The sequence below is a fragment of the Dasypus novemcinctus genome, chromosome 8, assembly GCF_030445035.2.
Source record: "Dasypus novemcinctus isolate mDasNov1 chromosome 8, mDasNov1.1.hap2, whole genome shotgun sequence".
NCBI lineage: Eukaryota > Metazoa > Chordata > Mammalia > Cingulata > Dasypodidae > Dasypus > Dasypus novemcinctus.
This window is the reverse complement of record NC_080680.1, coordinates 34,297,457-34,317,994: the sequence shown is the minus strand read 5'-3', so window position 1 is coordinate 34,317,994 and position 20,538 is coordinate 34,297,457. Positions and strand designations below refer to the sequence as shown.

General features: G+C 38.3%; 1 protein-coding gene and 1 pseudogene across 3 annotated transcripts in view; one reads left to right on the top strand and one right to left on the bottom strand.

Annotated features, from left to right (window-relative positions):
• The window catches only part of TRPM6 (transient receptor potential cation channel subfamily M member 6), a 160,181-nt gene that overhangs the window by 82,463 nt on the left and 57,180 nt on the right, over positions 1-20,538 (bottom strand). For all 3 annotated transcript variants that reach the window (XM_058301661.1, XM_058301664.2, XM_058301663.2), the window contains exons 12-19: positions 16,911-17,045; positions 15,783-15,836; positions 13,601-13,741; positions 11,292-11,426; positions 9,453-9,733; positions 8,079-8,307; positions 6,405-6,557; positions 2,566-2,712 (exon numbers count right to left, since the gene is read on the bottom strand). In XM_058301661.1, the coding sequence (XP_058157644.1) occupies positions 2,566-2,712; positions 6,405-6,557; positions 8,079-8,307; positions 9,453-9,733; positions 11,292-11,426; positions 13,601-13,741; positions 15,783-15,836; positions 16,911-17,045 (1,275 nt within the window). The remainder of the gene's footprint in view (positions 1-2,565; positions 2,713-6,404; positions 6,558-8,078; positions 8,308-9,452; positions 9,734-11,291; positions 11,427-13,600; positions 13,742-15,782; positions 15,837-16,910; positions 17,046-20,538) is intronic.
• Positions 17,315-18,137, top strand: LOC139439434 (max-interacting protein 1 pseudogene; annotated as a pseudogene).

The following is a 20,538-nucleotide window of genomic DNA, read 5'->3' as shown; positions in this document are numbered from 1 at the left end:
GGTAAATTTCATCAATTCTTTACTGCTACTGGCCTATGTCTCAGACTCCATTTTTTTTTTTTTTGAGGTACCAGGGTGGGGGATTGATCCCAGGACTTCATATGTGGGAAGCTGACACTCAAACACTGAGCCACATCAGCTCTCCTGATTTGGTCATTTTGTTTGTTTGCTTGTTGTTGTTTTTTTGTTTGTTTGTTGTTAGGAGGCACCAGGAACCGAACCCAGGATTTCCCATGTAGGAAGCAGGTGCTCAACCACTTGAGCCACATCCGCTCCACAGTCTTAATACTTTTGATGACTCCTTAAGGGCATAATTTAATCAAATCTGTTCTATCAAGCAGTCGATTTCTACATGCTTCTCATTGCCTTCAGGGTAGTCATACAACTAACTGACTCTTTAATTTGCACTCTGAGGTACATTTTAGGACTTTCATCAATTTGTCTAGTACTTCTTTCATTTCTTGTGCATTGCTATTCCATGCCTTATAATAGAATTATTTACAAGCATAAATATGCTTCCCTACCAGCCTGCAAGCTGCTTGAGGCACCTCTGCTTCCCACTCACTTCCAGTGCCCAGTCCTATGTCTTAAAAGATAGCAACAGCTCTCAGTAACAACTAATCCAATAATCTGGACTTTATGTTACCTTCAGCCATAAGATTTTCTTTCTAATGTATACAATGTATGACTGTATGGATGTGAAAGATTTTATAAACAAAACTACAAACTCATTCAATAAATAGATGTTCAGCTTGAGAAACCAACAACTTGTGAACAGGCTAGATTCCTAAAAGGCTATTTTAAGACCATTTGATCACTAGACCAAAGTGATGTTATATAAGGTTACAAGCAGCCACTGTGGCCATTATTTTTTTAAACTTACAGGAAATCAGTTTTAAACTTTATTAGATATCAGGTTTTCTTTCTCCTCTTTTTCAAAAAAATTTATTTCTCTCCTTTTCTCCCCACCCCCTGTTGTTTCCTCTCTGAGTCCATTCACTGTGTGTTCTTTTGTGTCTGCCTGCCTTCTTGTCAGCGGCACCCACCGGGAATCTGTGTCTCTTTTTGTTGCATCATCTTACTGCGTCAGCTCTCTGTGTGTGTGGCACCACTCCTGGGCAGGCTGCACTTTTTTCTGCCGGGGCAGCTCTCTGCTTGGGGTGCACTCCTTGCACGTGGGGCTTCCCTATGCAGGGGACACCCCTGTGTGGCAGAGCACTCCTTGTGCGCATCAGCACTGCGCATGGGCCAGCTCACCACATGGAACCCTGGACCTCCTACGTGGTAGGCAGATGCTCTATCAGTTGAGCCAAATCTACTTCCCATCTAGGCAAAATGAAGCTTCACTTAAAACACTGTAAATTTTCGTGATATTGCTTCTAACTCTCTTTGTTTCTTTACAATTCTTTAAAAAATTAGTCCTTAAAAAGTTTACATCTTTTTCTTTTTCCTTCTTAACATTTTTAACAAGACACTGCTTTAATAAAGCACATGTGCCATAGTCTAGCACTGTAATAGCTAAGACAAAACTGCCTACGTTCATTGCTAATGCCATCTGCTATGGTGGGCAGATCTGGCTGGCTGTTCTATTGCTTAGCTTTGCTCCTATCTCTGAAAGTTCCTAAGCTGGAATTTCTAAGGAAAGAAACACTTAAATACTCTTTTCCCAGTAATGTGACTATGGTTCAAATTCTTTCAGAGCTATTATCAGAGTCTCTGACTTATTTTGCTGGATAGTCACAAACGTGGTAAAATCTTGTCATTTGAAGGCTGATTTGAATTTTGGAAACAAAGAAATGTCATTTAGAGTTATGCACTTATTCAATAAGTATATGAAATAAATAAGCATATGGTTGGCCAAGTAAATATTTTAAAAGATAACACTTTTTTAAAAATATCCTTTTACAGTTACACTTCAAATGTTTTAGAAATACCAAATCTTGGCCATGAGCCATCTGAGTGTAGGTAAGCATTAGAAAAATAAATTTGAATGTAGATAAGCATTAGAAAAATTAATGATTATTATATAAATGTGAAAAGCACTCAATACAATTAAAGCAATAGTTCATGCTTTATCTGTATCTCTACTACCGATAACAAATTTAGTATTTGTTCACATAACTCAACTTCTAAAAGTTGCACACTTGCATTTTTTGTCTACATAGCATATTTTCTTGCAAAGGAAAAAAAAGATTCAACTTCTCATTTTCCTGCCCAAGATGAGGAAAGAATCTACCCACAACCACCTAATTCTACCAACACTGTTGCGAATTCTACTGTTTCACAAGGCTTCAAATGCTCAGCCCCAGATATGCTAACTCTAACACTCCAAGAAAGAATAGTGCTAGCTTTTCATTCCCAAGGCAAGAGAGCTCCTTTCTTACCTTGCCTCACTTTTCTCCAATCCCCTTTCCTATCCTCTTTGTCATTCTCTTGACGTTTTGTCTTTTTTTCCTGTATCTACATTTTTGCCACAAATTGGCAAATCAGGCATATCATTATCAACCTTATCATTAGCCATTAACCCTCAATAGTATTTCATATAATTGTTGTAAAGACACCAACCGTATGAAACCAGAACTTGACAATAGGAGTGTTGTAGAACTCATAGACTTTCCTGGTCCATGGAAGGCTTTGGGGCCCACTCTTTAAATCAAAGTGCTGATTTTCATCTAGTTTCTCATCAGTGCCCCTTTCCAGATCATAGTCTCTCTGCAAAATAAACATATAAGAAATCACTAGTCAGGGGCTTCACCAAACTACTGACATACGCAAATATCAGAAAATATAAAAAATTATATATTAGAAATTAGTTGAGCACCCATCAGTTCCATTATAATCTTAACCTTGAAAGGAGAGAAAACTTCCTATGTATCACGTAACTCTTTGGACAGGAAAGGAGCACAGGGTACTTCTAAATTGCAAGTTGAGTTTCTAATATTCAAGCCTAAACAAACAAAGAGTAATTTCAAGGATTTTAAGATGGCCCTTATTCCAGTTCTATTTAACCTCCTTTATTCGCACTTTTTGAGCCTAGCAATATTCATAAAATCCCTGTGAAATCAATAACTGATGACATAATTTTTCTGTAATTCAGAAGAAAATGGTCGTGCATCAATGATGCCTCTTTGCAGAGTCATAGGAAAGTCTGGCACATCATTAAGGTCAGGATTTCAGCCTTCGATAGCTTCTCCACTGATTTATAGCAGAGGTTCTTTACCTGGAGTCCATGTTCCCCATGAGCTTCAAGAGGTCCTTAGACCTTGTGATGGCTAATTTTATGAGTGAACATGGCTACGTCATGGTATCCACTGTTTTTTTCAAACACTAGCCTAGATGTTACTGTGAAGGTACTTCATAGATAAGATCAGCACCCAAAATAAGTTGACTTGGAGAAGGTGATTACCATCAGGACTGTGGGAGGGCCTCGTCCAATCAGTTAAAGGCCTTCAGAGTGAAAAACTGAGGTTTCTGCTAAGAAATTCTGCCTCAAGACTACCACAGCAACTCATCTGACTTTCCAGCCAGAGCTATAAATTGTGGACTTATGACCTCCCACAATTGCATGAGTCAATTCATTAAAAAGAAATCCCTTTATAAAAGAAAAAAAGATAAAAATAAATGAATCCCTTTCTTTCTAGAGAACGTTGACTGATGCAAACCCCCTGCAAGTATATGTAGGTTTTTGTATACACAGGCTTTTTTATAGAGGAAGGATCAAGTCTTTCATCTGCTTCTCAACATGGACACTCACTGAGAAGAGCTTTCAGAAAGCAAATGGAGGGAACGGAAGGGAAGGGAAGGGAAGAGAGGGGAAGGAAATAAGGGATTATAGCCAAAGTGAAAACTGAGGAGTGGTAAGAGGAAGCAAGTCATTTCACCCTACTTTTATAGATTCCTGGGTGGTTTTAATTTTTTAAAGGAAAATGCAATAATTTTGAATTTTTTAAAAAAAGTAATAAATGAAAAGAATGTTATCAGCTATTCCTCTGACTAGTACTTTTCTTCAACCTATCTATAAAGATGGCACTCTAACATCAAACCTGCAAGGTTAACAAAATTTTTCAAACCATGGAATGACTCAAACTTTGCTTGAATTTCCATATAATTGCAGATAAACCTGATTTTTGCAGCCTCGGGCATCTAGAATGGTTATCTACAGTGTCTGTTTAGTCATTCACTTCATGTGGGAAGCAGGACTGGGGTTTTGACTTGGAGGTATAGGAACTGACCCACCTCCTAACAGGTTTAGTCAGTTTAGAGTTAAAATTGCTTAGAACCAATCAGAAAAGTCATCCTTTACTGAGATTTTAATGACATCAATACCACTTTAGAAAGACCTCAAAAAGTAATGTATGGTAATGACCTTGTTACTAAATAACTTCTAATTAATTTCCCTAGGAGTGTTTCATTATATCTTAATTACCCTGGACAGTTTGGTATGGATTACAAAGGGCTAACTGAGCCTTTCTCTGAGTTGAATTAAAAGACACCATCTGCCATGATGAAGACAATGTGATAATATAAATTCAGAATCAGGACTTTTCCCCCTTAGTTACATATTTTTGTGTGCATGTATACATGTCTGTGTGTTTAAAGATAGATAAATTATAGGGATTAGATAGATGGAAAAATGGATGGGTGAATAGATAGATGATAGATTGTAGACAAACACCTTTCTTTGTTGTCCAATTCAATAAGCAAACTAAAGTAAATGTGAACAACTAAACAAGCATAGTGCCAAACGGAATGTCTCACACATAAGGATTGCATCCTATTTCTACAGAGGTTAGTCAAACACTACATTTCTTATGTTTCCTCAAAAAAAATTTGAAATGTCCTATACTTAGCATCCTTATCATCTAACAGTACAACCACGAGTGTGACAACCTGACTAGTCCAGCTTTGCAAGGGATAACTTCTCAAACATTGTTCAAACGTTGGGCTGTACCTACCATTTTGGGTTCTAAGAAAAGGAAAGAAGGGAAAAAGGGAGGGAAGGAAGGAGGAAGGATAAAAGGAAAGAAGGAAGGCAGGAGAGAGGAAAAGAAATAAGGAGTGAGGAACACATACACACAGGAGTGATCATCAAAATAATGAACGGGAAGCGGACTTGGCCCAATGGATAGGGTGTCCACCTACCACATGGGAGGTCCATGGTTCAAACCCTGGGCCTCCTTGACCCTTGTGGAGCTGGCCCACGTGCAGTGCTGATGCGCACAAGGAGTGCCCTGCCACGCAGGGGTGTCCCCCACGTAGGGGAGCCCCACGCGCAAGGAGTGCACCCCATAAGGAGAGCCACCCAGTGCGAAAGAAAGTGCAGCCTGCCCAAGAATGGTGGCACACACATGGAGAGCTGACACAGCAAGATGGTGCAACTAAGGAAACACAGATTCCTGGTGCCACTGATCAGGATAGAAGCAGTCACAGAAGAACACACAGCGAATGGACACAGAGAGCAGACAATGGGGGGACAGGGAGGAGAAGGGAGAGAAATAAATAAATAAATAAATCTTTTAAAAAAAATAACGAACAAATGATCTGGCAGAAGCATTAACCAATTAGAATGGATGCTCAACCAACCACAACAAATGCAAGTCAGAAATAAACTAATTCTAATTCATTTTAATTTAATATTTACTGAACATGTTTTTAAATATTTTAATAAATACCTCATAAATACGAAAGCACATCAGAGAAGATGCTAGAGGAAAATGCCTCATTGAAGTATTAAGTACCATAGAAAGATGTTTATTATACCTCGAAGTAAATGAAAAATTGATAAGCAATGATCCAAGTAGAAATAGAAAAAGCAAATAATATATTCACAGCATTTTGGAAACTCTCCAGTGAAGATGGGCTAAAAGACAAGGAGCTCAAGTTACCTATGAAAGTGTATATGTCTGTGAACTCAAGTAAAACTATTCGTAGCCACTGGATAGACAAAGTGAAAAGATTTGTAGAGTGTAACGGTGAATATCAACACAAATCCTAAACATGGGGCTTTATAAATAATTACATTAAGGCCATGGGGCATTCCTCACTGGCATTTTAGGGAAGTAGTCATTCTATTTACTCTATTAGTCACAAAGGAAAATAAAAAGTTAAACAGCAGTCAAGATACAATAACATCGTTGACTTGGATCTTAAAAGTAGAAATGGGATGTTTTGCTTAATCATATATGGTGGTTAATTACTTGGTCATAGCATAATATGATTAAAACTGTGCAGAAGTGAACTAACTGCTTGACTGATGATTCAGGAGGCATTTTAGAATAATAAAGAACCTCAGGACCATCGGTCATCAGTAGACATTGTCATATAAATAGCATGTGTGTGTGCATATGTGGGAGTGTGTGAAATCAATAACATGAAAACTCAGTTCATTATGATATTATACTAACCACACAAGCACTTTCTTTCGTACTGCTGGGAGTCTGGTCATCATAATACCACGTAAATTGAAAGTCCTGGGACTGGGGAATGTGTGACATCTCAGCTTTGCTTTTAAATTCCAGTGTCAAAATGGTAGGTGGTAAAAGAATACTTATTATGACCTTTAAAAGAAAACAAGGAAAAAGGAATAATGACAGGACAGTTACATAAAGCACAGTATTATTCAAATAATAAAATTAAGAAGTTATGGGTATATAAAATGTCAGATACATGCTCAATTCAATTTATATCCCAATACTAATCATAATTTTGGAGTTAGCAGTTCCAGTTCTAGAAGTATCTCTCCTCATATATAGATAGGGACGCTCACTGCAATGTTATTTGTAGTTGTAAAAAACCATGTTGGTCTAAATGTCCATTGATAAAGGGACAGCAAGTATGGGATAACTTTACAGCAGAGTTCTATGCTGCCATGAAAAAGATAACAGTAAAATATAGATGGTGAAAAGACATCCAAAGTACGATGTTAAGAGAAATAAAGCAAGTTACAAAATGATATGTATAGCGTGATCCAATTTTTGTAAAAAAAAAAGTTAAAAAATTAAAATGGATATACACATATATATACATGCATTTAAAAAGTTTTTAAAAATGTATACGCCACTGTTATTATTTACTCTGAGGGGCACCAAGGAAGAGCAAAAAGAACTACTTTTTCAATATTTCAATAGAGAAATTTTTTTTCAACGAGCATATTGCTTTAACAATTTTTAAAATCTATTAAACAGACAGTATCATATAAAACATATTAAAATGTATTATATTATAAGATGGTAAAAACATAACAAGGGGAGCAAATGTGGCTCAGGCAGTTGGGTGCCCACCTCCCACATGGGAGGTCCCAGGTTCAGTTCTCAGTGTCTCCTAAAGAAGACAAACAAAAAACAAGCAGACAACAAGCATATATCAAGAAAATACCGGAAGCAGACTTGGCTCAGTGGATGGGGTGTCCGCCTACCACATGGGAGGTCCGCGGTTCAAACCCAGGGCGTCCTTGACCCGTGTGGAGCTGGCCCATGCGCAGTGCTGATGCGCACAAGGAGTGCCCTGCCACACAGGGGTGTCCGCACGTGGGGGAGCCCCACACGCAAGGAGTGCACCCCGTGGGGGGAGCTGCCCAGCGCGAAAGAGAGTGCAGCCTGCCCGGAGTGGCGTCGCACACATTGAGAGCTGACGCAAGCTGACACAACAAGATGACATAACAAAGGGAAACACAGATTCCCGTGTCACTAACAACAATGAAGCGGACAAGGAAGAACGCGCAGCGAGTGGACACAGAGAGCGGACAACTGCGGGGGTGGGGGAAGGGGAGAGAAATAAAATAAATGACTCTTTAAAAAAAATAAAAAAATTAAAAAAAATATATAAACACCTTCACATGAGTGTGCCTTTGTTGTGGACAACGCAGGTAAAATTATCCCCTTATTTTAAACAAAAAGGTGTAAGTAGGAGATGAAGTTGTTGACAGGTTCTACTGGGAAGGATCCCAGCTCATCTGTGCGAATCAGAGATATGAATTGGTTTGCCTGAAGACACACTTCTGGAACAAGTGAAAAATGGAACTCAAGTGTATAGACCTTCAGCCTAAACTAACATTTTGCTCCACAGGCAAGCAAATTGACCTTTAACCAAGAGTTTTTCCTCATTTTCAGGCGCCCCATCCACATGTCAGTCAGTAGCATTTGGGTGCAAGTGTGTGAGACAAAGGGCCGCAAGCCTCCAGACACAGCCAGTTTCAAACAGGTAGAATTGCTCCAGTTCTTGAGATCATATGTCAACAGCTTCATGGCCATTCGCTCGTTCTGCTTGAATGCTTTCTCCAGCACATCCAGGGCCAGCTGGCCAAACTGTCTGTAATGACACAGGGATGGATAATAGGAAAAAAACAAATCCAGGAAAGAGTCCCAGAAACATTCTAGAAGATTGGATATGAGGCTCAAAGAAGGCCAATAAATTAGCCTTTTTGAAAGAAAGAGTAAACAGCACCTTAATGACCTCAGTTTACAGAAGCTATTTTAGAAGGACTGCTGCCCAGCTGTTCTTTCTTTATAGAACAGAACTAGAGGGCTTACACTGTTATACAGCATTTGGTTTACAGCAGAAGTACCTAAGCTATTCATGGGAGAAGCCACTCCATAACACACAACAAGATATACATACATATAGATGTGTATATATATATATGTGTGTGTGTGTGTGTGTATATATATATATATATGGCTTTGTTTGGGACTCCCTGTTAAGATCTAAGAAAGAATCTCTTAACAGGAAAATACTTCAAAACTAAACAAGAAGGGGGGAAAAACACTGAACAAACAAGGAAAGTTGCAGCACCACTTTTTTTGAGAATTTTACACAGATGACTTAGCTAGTAAATCAGACCTGGAGTCACCCTGAGTCTTCTTATTCTATTGTTTTTTGAGGCTTTTTCCTCTGAAAAAAGATGTTGTCATTTTCTGTAATTTTTAAATCAAAATTACAAGTTAGTTTCTATTAACTCTATCTTCCCTTCCTCCCTAATGTAACACTTTAGTAATCAAAAAATCAAAAGCATTTCTGACTTTTCTCTCTTCCACCATCACTCTCTTTAATTCCTTAATACAGTGCATTTATTTGTTTTCCCACCAGAGAGATAAAGAGAATAACAGGTTTTAACTGGGAATTAGTATAGAATCTGAGAGTTGGAAGGAGCTTTCAAAATCATTGATTGAACATTTTATAGTAAGGAAACTAAAGCCCAGAAAGATCAGCTGATTGGCCCAACAGATAATCAGTTACACAAGGCCTAAAAATCCAACCTCCTGACTTAAAGATCACTTTTTCCTTTACTCTACAAAGCTCCTTAAAATTCCTCACAACCCTTTTAATAGGGGAGTCCATGAAACGCACAGCAATAAGTCCATTCATCTTAAAAGGTCTATAAGGTGAAGAGACAGACGTATCTAACCATTCTAATAACTTCCAGTATGTATTATGAAGTGAAGAAGAAATCCTACTTGGAGTAATTTTTCAACTCTTCCGAGGCATCGTCCACCATGTTGCTCTCCTTAGCCTCACGGGCCATTGCGCGGTAGAGTATACAAGCAATCACCGCCTTCACTGTGGCCTCCACGCCATGCTGCCAGAAAAACATGGCCATCTTCTGCCTTTTCATGAGCACAGCCCAAACCAGAAGGTCATTGTAGGGATATATAAAGCCAGTAGAATCAGGGTCTTCTGGTATAGTTTGTTCTTCTTTTGACTTCTTCCTTGATTTATGAAGGACTGCAGACTTTTCCTGTTGGAAAGTAAAAGAGGAATGAGTCTCCAAACATTCAGATGTATGGTGCTCTATTTAATGAGAGATTGAATATGCAAATGAACAGTGACCAGGCAATTCTGACCCACTGTCAGCAGTAACCAGATCAGGAAAGTGTGGCCTACTTCCTGTAACAGACTATTATCCAGTAAACATCCCAGGAAGTCAAACCACAATCCCTATAATAACGGACCCAAAATAGCCATGACTAGACAGATAACTGACAACTTCCCAACTTAAGAACAATCAGAGAAAGCCAATATGCTCTCCTATCCAATTAAATAGGATATTCCGCCCTTAGCCCACCTCCTGCTTCCCCATGCCAACAGCCTCCAAACAGGGCATAACCGAAGTCTTCCCTTTTTTCCACTATAAAACTTTCCCACTCCTCTGCCTGCCATTGAGTGTCTGCCAAAATCAAGTGATGGTGGCTGACTGCCTTGCTATAGCAAGTTCTTAATAAATAGCCTTTATATGTTCTCATCTGGGTGTTCTTCATTTATTTACATACTAATGAAACACAGCAGGTATTCTAAAGGTATTTTACCCTAGGCCCAATAAAAATTTTTTTTTAAAGAAATAAAGATATTTTTAAAAGTCTCTGCTAGCAAGGAGACCTTTAACCAAGTATGTATCTCTATTTCAATGCTCATCAAACTGCACTATGATTATTACTCTTGGCAAACTAGGATCATTTCTCAGTCATCACTATATCTTCCCCTACACACATGCATCCTACATTCAGTCAATCACTTAGCAGAATGCTGGGCAAATAATCTATATTCAGTAATTACTCTTTTGAATTAAAGCCCTCATAGCAAAAAATGATTAAGTTTCTTCCATTTCTATAAAGGGAATTTGTGTTCATCAATGACAACCAAGTGTGAGTTTATAAAATAGCTTTTCATTCCAGGAACTATGAAAAGCAAACCTCTTTCAACATAGTAGCCATTTACATGGAATGTCTTGTGCAAAAGCATTTATCCCCAGAAGAAAGTGGGTGTGAAAAGGCCATAGGGAAAGGGGACGTCACAACATTGTTACCACACACACATAAATCCATCAGCAAGATCACACCTGTAACATTAGGCTAAAATTAATTTCAAAAAAGCCTCAAAGAGGAAAAAAGAAGATGCAAAAAACGCAGCCTGAGGCATAAGTGAAGGAGAAGGAGGGACCCACCCCCAATTATTGGAGGGAGGGGATTACGGGTGCAGTGTGGGCTAATGATGGCGTTTTTGGTCCCATGACATGGACTGCCTTTCTGAATCACTGTCTAGACATGGCAGCGGTATGAGCAAGGAAGAGAGGCTGAAGCAGAAGCTCAGGCAACTATTTAGATGCCAGTGCTCTGTCCTGGGTTTTGCTCATTGTAGCTAGAGCACAGCTGTGCTATGCTTTTGACTTGGGCCATAGGGGTATGGTATTTATAAATGGCCCCACTATTTGTATCTCCCTTTCTCCAACTTTAAATGAAGAAACAATCTCAGCCTGCAAAAACAATTTATTTTCAAGTCTAACAACAAGTAAATGGTACCTTGAATTTGTAAGGCTGGGCAGTTCTAAAGAACTGGGAATGCAGTGTGCTTTCCGCAGACTCATTTCTATTTCCTGAGGATCGTCTCCGGTGAAGAGAGGGCTGGGAAAGGCTATGAGCAAAGCTTGTCACTCTCTGGAATGTGTCGTGATTTTATTTTTAAAATAAAATAAAAAGAAGATTATAGTGGTAATAATTAACATTTTATTTTTAGACAATCATGAAAACCAGATATAATGTTGTATTCTAACAAATATCCAATGGCTCTCTCTCTCTCTCTCTCTCTCTCTCTCTCTCTCTCTCTCATCCATGATTAGCCTCCCTGGAAGAAGGCTCATCAAACAAGAGTTTCTCATCATCTCTGCCTTATTAGGCCAACTGCTATTTCCTAACATTATAAGGTGTCTTGCCCTCTATCATCTATCTGCAGACCTTCTCTATGTGGAAATGCCATTAAAATCGGTGGATTTCTATATATGGAACAGTTTCAAAACAGGCAATAAAGACTCATGAATCTGGTAAGTTCCCATCCATAAACAGCTCCAAGTTTAAGGTTACGTTAGAAAGTTACTAGAAGCTCTCCAGGTATTATATAATATCTCCATTGAAATTCTAGTGACTAAGCCCAACAGTAACATCATTTGCTACTATCAGCATGAAGTTTTCATCAATGAGAAACAAAACAAAAAGGAAGCATTCTTAAAGAGTTATGAAATAAAAATATATGATACAAACCATACACCTTGAACTGCTTTATTTATTTTCAGTTTGTGTTTTATGTATAAAAATTAGACATAGAAGTGGTGTGTTCAAGACTTTTTAAAGATAATACCCAAATTATCATTTTATTGTAATCTAGAACTAATAACATCATAACAGTGATAATTATAAGACCTGTTATGACTAACAATTATTCTATACCCTCTATGTACCAGGAATAAGGGTTTTCAGGTATTATTTCATTTCATCCTGACAAATTTTTGAAAAGGATATTATTATTCCCCTTTTATAGATGAGAAAACTGGTAAACGAAGAGGTTGTTTCTTGTTCAAGATTACAGAGCTACTAACTAGCAAAACTAGGATTCAAAACCAGTTTTCTCTCTGACTCTAAACAATATAAACTGTTACAATCCAATTTATTATGAAACACAATACACTGCACTCTAATACTGGGGAAAAAAAAAAACAGAAATGGGTAATTCCTACTGGTGGACCACGTGTAGAATGGGCCCTACGATAACTGCCTGGCCGCAATCCGCTTACCTGCCACTGGATCTCCCAGGAATTGTGTCTTGTTTAAACAAACAACGTGCAGTCTCCTGAAGTTTATCCCTATTATGCCTTTGAAATCTAAATGCAGAGCATTTTCTCTATGAGATTTAGGTTATCTTTTGTTTTGTTTTGTTTTGTCTTGTATTTTCCTAAAACCAAGTTTGGTTTTCAGTTCACTGATTCTTTGTACATAAAGGTGAAAACCAGCGTGGTTTCCTAGAGTCTTTGTGTGATCCGACCCCAAACCACCTTTCCAGCCTCATCCTTCGCAACCCTTTGGGCACTTCTTCTCCAGCACCACAGGCTCCTCGTCACTGTAAAGACTGACTCAGTGTCGATACAGCTGGGCCTTGCACTGCTCCTGCTCTTACCCTTAGCCCCAAATGCCCAAACCACCCTTTCAAACTTCCCTTCCTTTATCCCTCAAGGTTCATAGCCATTTTAAGAAACAGCTCACGTTACCTCTGCTACTCTACTAGTCAGCAATTCCAACTTCACATTCTAACACTTTCAAAACTATCACGGAAAATAAAATGTGTAATGCATATTTTTAAAATACATTCTGTGTCTATCTTCCAACATAATCTCTACAAATTTATCTCAAGTTTGTCATCTCCAGACTATGGAATATTGTGAGCTTCTAGAGTTAAGTTAATCCTATGAAATATTTGACTCTTTTGTATTAAGAAGGGAGGGAAGGAAAGGAAGACAAACTGGCCACTTCTCTCTCTAACCTTTCTCATTGTTTTGCTTCTATGTCATTCTAGCACATATTACACCTTTATTGATTATGGCTAATTACTCATAAATCTTTTTCCTCTAGAAGTTTCTAAATTCCTGATCTTTATGTCTATCCCAGGCCAGCATATCAGTACTTAGCACAGTATTTCATAGAGAGCAAATATTCAATAAATGTTGATGAACAAAATATCCACTTTAGAAGCAATTTCCATCTGAATTTCCCCAAGCCATTTTCTAAAACTACAACTCCTAATTATCCTTAATTTTATTAGGGAAGCTTTTCAATTATACTACCTTATGTTTTCTGTAGATTTTGTTGTAGAAGGCTCTGAAATTTTTTCTAGTATAGCTGCTGCGATACGCTCCACCAATGAGGTATTCTATTACTAACCCAATGTCAATCAGTGTTATTCTGTCGCCTGAGAGAAGATTATTCTGCAACAAAAAACAGGTAATGAATGACAACTTTCAATTCTCTTTTCTCTCTTTTGCAAGGCCATTAGAGCATAACCAAATCAACTGCAAAGAGGGGGAGGCACATATTTTTTCAATCATCTTTACAAACTGTTTAATGAATATGACCAACCTTGATACAATCTGCTTGTTCAGATGGAAAAATATCTTAGCCTTAACATGATTTTTAGTTTCACAGACACAGATGTGTGTTTATATCTTCTCTCTCTCCATATTTCTCTCTCTTTTTTCTCTCATGCATACACAAATACACACACATACTTTATAACATTTCAATATAATACAAAAGATTGTTTTTAATTGGAAATAGTATAACTACTGCAACAGAAAAAAATCACTTAAGGATATAATTGAGTGTATTTGATCCTAAATTTACATTGGATTTAATCTTTAGCCTCACTCTTCATTGAAATGGCTAGACAACTTTGTGCTATGTTGACTACATCATATGTAAAACAAGACTAAGGGAGGAAGTAGAACAAATAGAAATAAGCAAAATGGAATGGCAGAGCCAAATAAGATATTAAATCTTGAGCCTGTGCCAAGTCAAGTGTCATTGTAGGAAGGCTGACTGTCAGATATCCAAGTATATGTGTTTTAGTCTAAAGGTAAATTATTTTAACCTCCTAAAACTCATTACCTTACTTCCTCTTCATAGCTGTTCAAATCTCAACTACCATTCACAGTAAATTTTTAAAGGCACAGAGAGTGCCAAACATGGCCTCTGAAATGAATGACTGTGAATAATGCTCATAAAGCTTTGAACAAGAAATAAGAAGATATATATAATCACTATATTACAATAATGAGTGATTTTTATTTAGCTTTTTTGCATTCATAATTTACTTTTTTAAAGGATATCAAAAAATAACATCCTTATTTGCTGCTACTTAAAAGCATGTTTAACTTATTTCATACCTTTTACTGCTGTTTATAGTTGAAAAAATCAAAGTTTAAGGAAATAATTTAAAGAAAATCATTTTGATAAAACATAAATCAATGCAAACTGAATTTACATCACCGGGGATATGTTTGCATACTACTAATTTGCCAGCTAAATGTCTTCCTCTGCAGTCCCTTTACTCTGGTTCTCCCACCAAGTCACCATACCCAGACCAACCAAATTCTCGCCATCAAGATACCCAGTTTCAGAAAGATGATCAGTTTATGAACTGTGGTAAAAGAACTTTTAACATGTTCTATGGATGGATTTTAAACTGGCGACAAATGAAAGACACTACCAATTTTCCATAGATGTGAATAAAAGTTCTTGGCAATTAAAAGAGAAGAAATTAGGATGTGAAAATCTGTTTAAGTTGAAAAGTTTGGGTAACTAATGAGGGATTAGAGGATTTTATTTTATATAAGCTCTAACTCAAACTTCAGTGACAATATCATGAACAAAATATGAGCGAGGTTGTAGGGCTGGTGCAGCTCAGTGGTTGAGTGCCTGCTCTGCACATACAAGGTCCCAGGTTCAATCTACAGGACCTCAAATATGCAAGGGTATAGAGCAGTGGGAGACATCCTAGCTTCCTAAAAGAATGCTTAGACTCACAGAAGAAGAGCTAGTTCCCAAAACTCTCGCCAATATTCACAAAGCAATAGCAATGGAAATCACACATTTGTCCTCCAGTAAAGACAGCAGAATCATTTGGTTTGATATCGGCTTGCATTATTATCATCACTAACTTTAATTTTGCATTATATTGAGCTAACTTTCTGATGGGAAGGTTTGCATGTCTCTGACTCATGCTTTTTAAGAAGAAATAATTATAAATAATGTCACTTATTTGGTGGGTCAAATCTTTAAAAACACACAGTGAATTAAGAGAAAAAAATATGTGTGGTTTGGTGATGAAATTGTTCAGAGCTACAAGTAAAGAGAGTAATTAGCAGAAAAATCCCAATCTACATTTTACAAAGCAAACTCTGGTGATAGAACTACCAAAATATCAAGGCAATATGCAAAGAAATTCTTACACCTTTGTAGTCAGGTTACCTGTTTTACATCTCGGACAAGATGATGCAAGAGCATATTAGTAGGTCCATGTCTCTATGATTTAAAAACAAAAGGAAGAATTACTCCCTTAAATTATGTGCTAAGGGACCAAAAAAAAAAAAAAAGTTCAGAACACCCAAGTGACCTATAATACTAAAATATTTTCTTCAGCATATTTAGCAATGAAATTGCTAAATTTCATTTAATTAATTCTGAGGAAGATGTTTTCCAAGAGAAGATGTACTTTGAAATATTTTTCAGTGCAAAAGGTATATTTGCAGATAGTAAAAACTTAACTTTATATGGCAAGAAGAAACTTTTAAAGTAATTTTTAACTATCTTTTATTATATATAATTGTTTTCCCATAATCTATCCTTTTATCCATTTCATCAACAAATATTTATTGAATACATAATATGCTTAATCAGGCTTCTCAGGGATGCAGTAAAGAATGTAAGCTCTTTCTTCTTAGGGTATTTACAACCTAATAGAAGTGAATGGGTACTTACATTAAAAAATAACCAACAACAACAAAAGAAACTCAACAATTTGAAAATTTATGTGCTCAAAAAGAATTCCAAATAATTAGTACTATAGGGAGAGATCACAGTGAACTGGAGTAATCAAGAAGACAGGACTCAAAAAGGACTTTGAAGAAAGGGCAAGATTCAAAGTACAAGGGAGAACATTTCAAAAAGGGTCCATGCCTGGAGGAATTGCTTTCACAATGAGGAAGCCACTTCAGTTTCAACAAAAGGTTTGCATAGGATAGTTGCAGGAACATAATTTTAACAGTTGTCTTAGGTTGAGATGCTTCCAATAACTCAATAAAAGCAATTTGTTCTTATTCACATATTTGATTATGTCTTACTACCATATTTTCTTATATTAGTATATGGTTGTGTTCTATGTAATGACAGAGTAACCTCAATGGGCACATTTTATTAAAATGGGAAACACAGAAATGACCAGATGATCAATTGTAATTGATAAGAATTTTCTCCTTTGGTTGGAAAATCTTCCTATAAATTATCTCTGTGCATGAACATTCAAGGAAGCAGCTAACTCTTAAGGTAATGAATAAATAAGCCCTGAGAGAGTTGTTGATGAAATGTTCCAGTACTCACTGTATTGTAGAGCTCTTCCAGTCGGGGGATGGTAAGAAAGCGATGGAGGTTCACACCATATTCTATTAACAGCTTCACAAAATCCACCCGGTCCATCACTAACGCATCTAGCATTGCTTGTTCCAGCGAGCCAGGCTTCAGAGAGTGGAAATAAGCAAGAGACATAAAGCGAATTCAAAAATTAGACATGACTTAAGAATTAGAGCTGCTTGAACTCACAACTACACAGACGCCATAATTACAAAATACAACCTTACAAAGATAAATGCAGGATCTGAGTGAAGAAAATAAAAAGAAATAGACTCGGAGGCATCAAAGATGTCTTAATAAATCAAGAGAGCCAGCCCATATTCCTGGATGGAAAGACTGATTATTGTAAAGATTTGGATCCTTCCCCCAAATAAATGTACAGGTTTAACACAATTCTAATTTTTAGGAACGCGGGGCGCTTCGCGGCGCGGGTAGAGCGCGGGGCCTCCTGTCGGGGGAAGGGCGCGAGGGGCCCGGGTCGCCGCGCGTGGAGCCCGTGGAGCCGGAGCGCACGGTCCCCGTGCAGCGCCTGCTGGAGGCGGCCCGGAGCGAGAGCGCGAACACGGCGAGGCTCGACGTCACTCCCCTCCGTGCCGAGCTCCCGGGGCAGCACTCAAACCCCCCGCGGAGGCTGAGCCCGCGCGCGCAGCAGGGGGAGCAGCACCCCCACACTGTCCACAGGTCTAGCCGCAGTGAGTGGGAAAACAATCAACGAGTTCATCTGCGCCTGTGCTTAGAACGCTTAAAGGTTCTGATTCCACTAGGACCAGACCGTACCAGGCACACAACACTTGCTCAACAAAGCCAAAGCACACATCGAGAAACCTGAAGAAGCCGAAAGAAGAGCCAGCACCAGCTTGAGAACTGGGAACAAGAGCAGAGACTATAAAGTGGCTATTGGAACAGCTGCAGGGTTCTCGCATACGAATGGACAGCACTGGATCAACTATTTCTTCAGATGGTTCTGATTCAGAGGGAGAGGAAATAGAAGTGGATGTTGAAAGCACAGAGTTCTCCCAAGAAGTGGACAATATCAGTACCACCAGCACCAGTGACACTGAGGACCGCAGCAGCCTGCAGAGTATTGGAAGTGAGGAAAGATACTCTAGTGCCAATGCCAAACTTTCCTTCACTTACCAGAACCCAGCTTGACATAACACTGCAGGGCAAAATATTCACTGGGCCAGTACAATCCAAACAATCTCTTAAATTGGGTTCATTATGCAGTCTCCTCTTTAAAACTAAACGAGGGAAGCAGACTTGGCCCAATGGTTAGGGCGTCCGTCTACCACATGGGAGGTCCGCGGTTCAAACCCCGGGCCTCCTTGACCTGTGTGGAGCTGGCCCGAGTGCCCCACCACACAGGGGTGTCCTCCACGTGGGGGAACCCCACACTCAGGGAGTGCGCCCCGTAAGGAGAGCCGGGCAGCACGAAAGAAAGTGCAGCCTGCCCAGGAATGGTGCCGCACACACGGGGAGCTGACACAACAAGATGACACAACAAAGAAACACAGATTCCTGTGCCGCTGACAACAACAGAAGCGGACAAAGAAGAACACACAGCAAATAGACACAGAGAACAGATAACTGGGGTGGGTGGGAAAGGGAGAGAAATAAAATAAATAAATAAATCTTAAAAAAAAACCTAAACAAAACAGAACTATACTTGAACAAAAGGGTCAGAAGATCTGTATTTAAGCAAATAGTTAGCAAAAAGTGGGGAGAGCCTCCCCAGCAGAACAAATATTCATAATATTCATATTTGAAAAAAATCACAATTTCTAATGGCAGCAGAAAACTTGTGTGAAATTTCCTTGATTTTATTTAGTTGATTGAAAAGAGCACATTGGACATTCCGTCCTCTTTTTCTTTTCTAGTTTGCTCATAGTGCACTGAATAGACACATACAGGGTAGCGTTATGAACCCTTCCTCAGCCTTATGGTCCTAAAAACAAAGAAGATCAAACATATAGTAATGACAAGACAAGATAATCAGGCAATAATGTTGGATAGCTAGAGCTATTATCACTCAGCCTACAGCTTATTATGAAGCCTGTGGATGATCAATTCTTTAAGGAAAAGAAAAAGAAAAAAAATTAAAAGTTCATTTCATGCTCTGCAAAAGGAGACTCCCATGAAGCCTGTTGAAAAGGATCCTCATGCAGCTCAACTTTGTTGGATTCCATGCTAAGCAAGCTACATCCTGCACTGTGAGCTTAGGGCACCACATTGCCAGCTCACTGGCCAGCTGTCCCTAGGTCCCTGGGCAGCATGGGGGCAAGTATGGAGTGGGAAGCCAGAAGGAAAAGCTCCACATGTCTCTATCTGCGTGGGCCAGGAGAATTGTGTACACAAGTAAGCAGGTCAAGGGCTGAGCTGTGGCAGCATTTTTATTGCAGATTTTGATAACTGTTTATATGTGTTGAAAACCAAAATCACATCTTTTTAAAGCTCGTCCATTAAAAACCATAGATGTCTTTCATAGTGTTAAAACACTTGGGGGAAAAAAAAACATTTATTTTGATGCAACATTTGTTAATGATAAAATACCTCACACCTCCCTCTTCATGGTGCACAAAATGAATGAGGTCTGGGCTAGAGAGAAAAAAGGTCAATGCTTATGTTTTTTGTTTTCTTTTAGAATCCTTTACTCTTAACCAGCTTTGATATCTCTAACAGATACAGTATCATAGATAATATAGTTACGCTGGGCACTTGTCTCATTTTAATGTAAGGATTTGCTTCCATTTTCCTACAGGCAGCCTCTCTCCTTCCTCACCATCCCACTGTGCAGGTGCTATTGTTGCTCTTATGAATATTTTCAGAAATGTTATTTTCTTTAAAGTGAAATTGCTAGCCTGCGCTTTGATGTCATGTGTTCACTTTGTCTTTTAACATGCAAGGTTCTTCTCTGGCCCTCTCCTTTACCCCAGGAAGCCTTCTTGGAGACCTTACCCTGGGCTGTTTGAACTTTGTATACTTAAAATAATTTAACTACCCTTAATTACTTAAAAAAAATAAAGGCTTTTGAGTTTCATAACTTATTGCTGATTTTAATGGGTTGTTCATCCTGTTCATTCCTCTAGTTTTATTTTATGTTTTAGATGGGCAGGGCAAGGAAAAAGAAAATAAAGACAACCATATTTAGCAGTGCAAAAAAAAGTAACTTTGTTTTTTTTTAACTTGACATTGTTTTCATTCCAGCTATACCTGGCTTCTGGGTATAAATGGTAAATTGAACATCTACATCTAATTTTACTCCCATCTAAAACTACTCTAAAACTATACTAAAGGGATTTTTTTTTTAAAAGAAAGAAAGAAATACACGAGAGAAAGAAATACAGAGAGAACAAGAGTGGAGATAAGAGTACAACATTTTGTAAGTTCGAAAGTAGATAGTCAAGAAGGTAACTGACTTACAAGTCCCCCAGACCCCAAATACTGGTAGTAGAAGAAGTCAAGAACCAACCAGATCTTTACCACAGAATCTGGCAGCACAGGGTGAAATAAGTGATACGTGTTGAATCCCTAAAGCTGTATATCTTCTTTGGAGAATTGTCTATTCAAATCTTTACCCATTTTTTAATCGGGTTGTTTG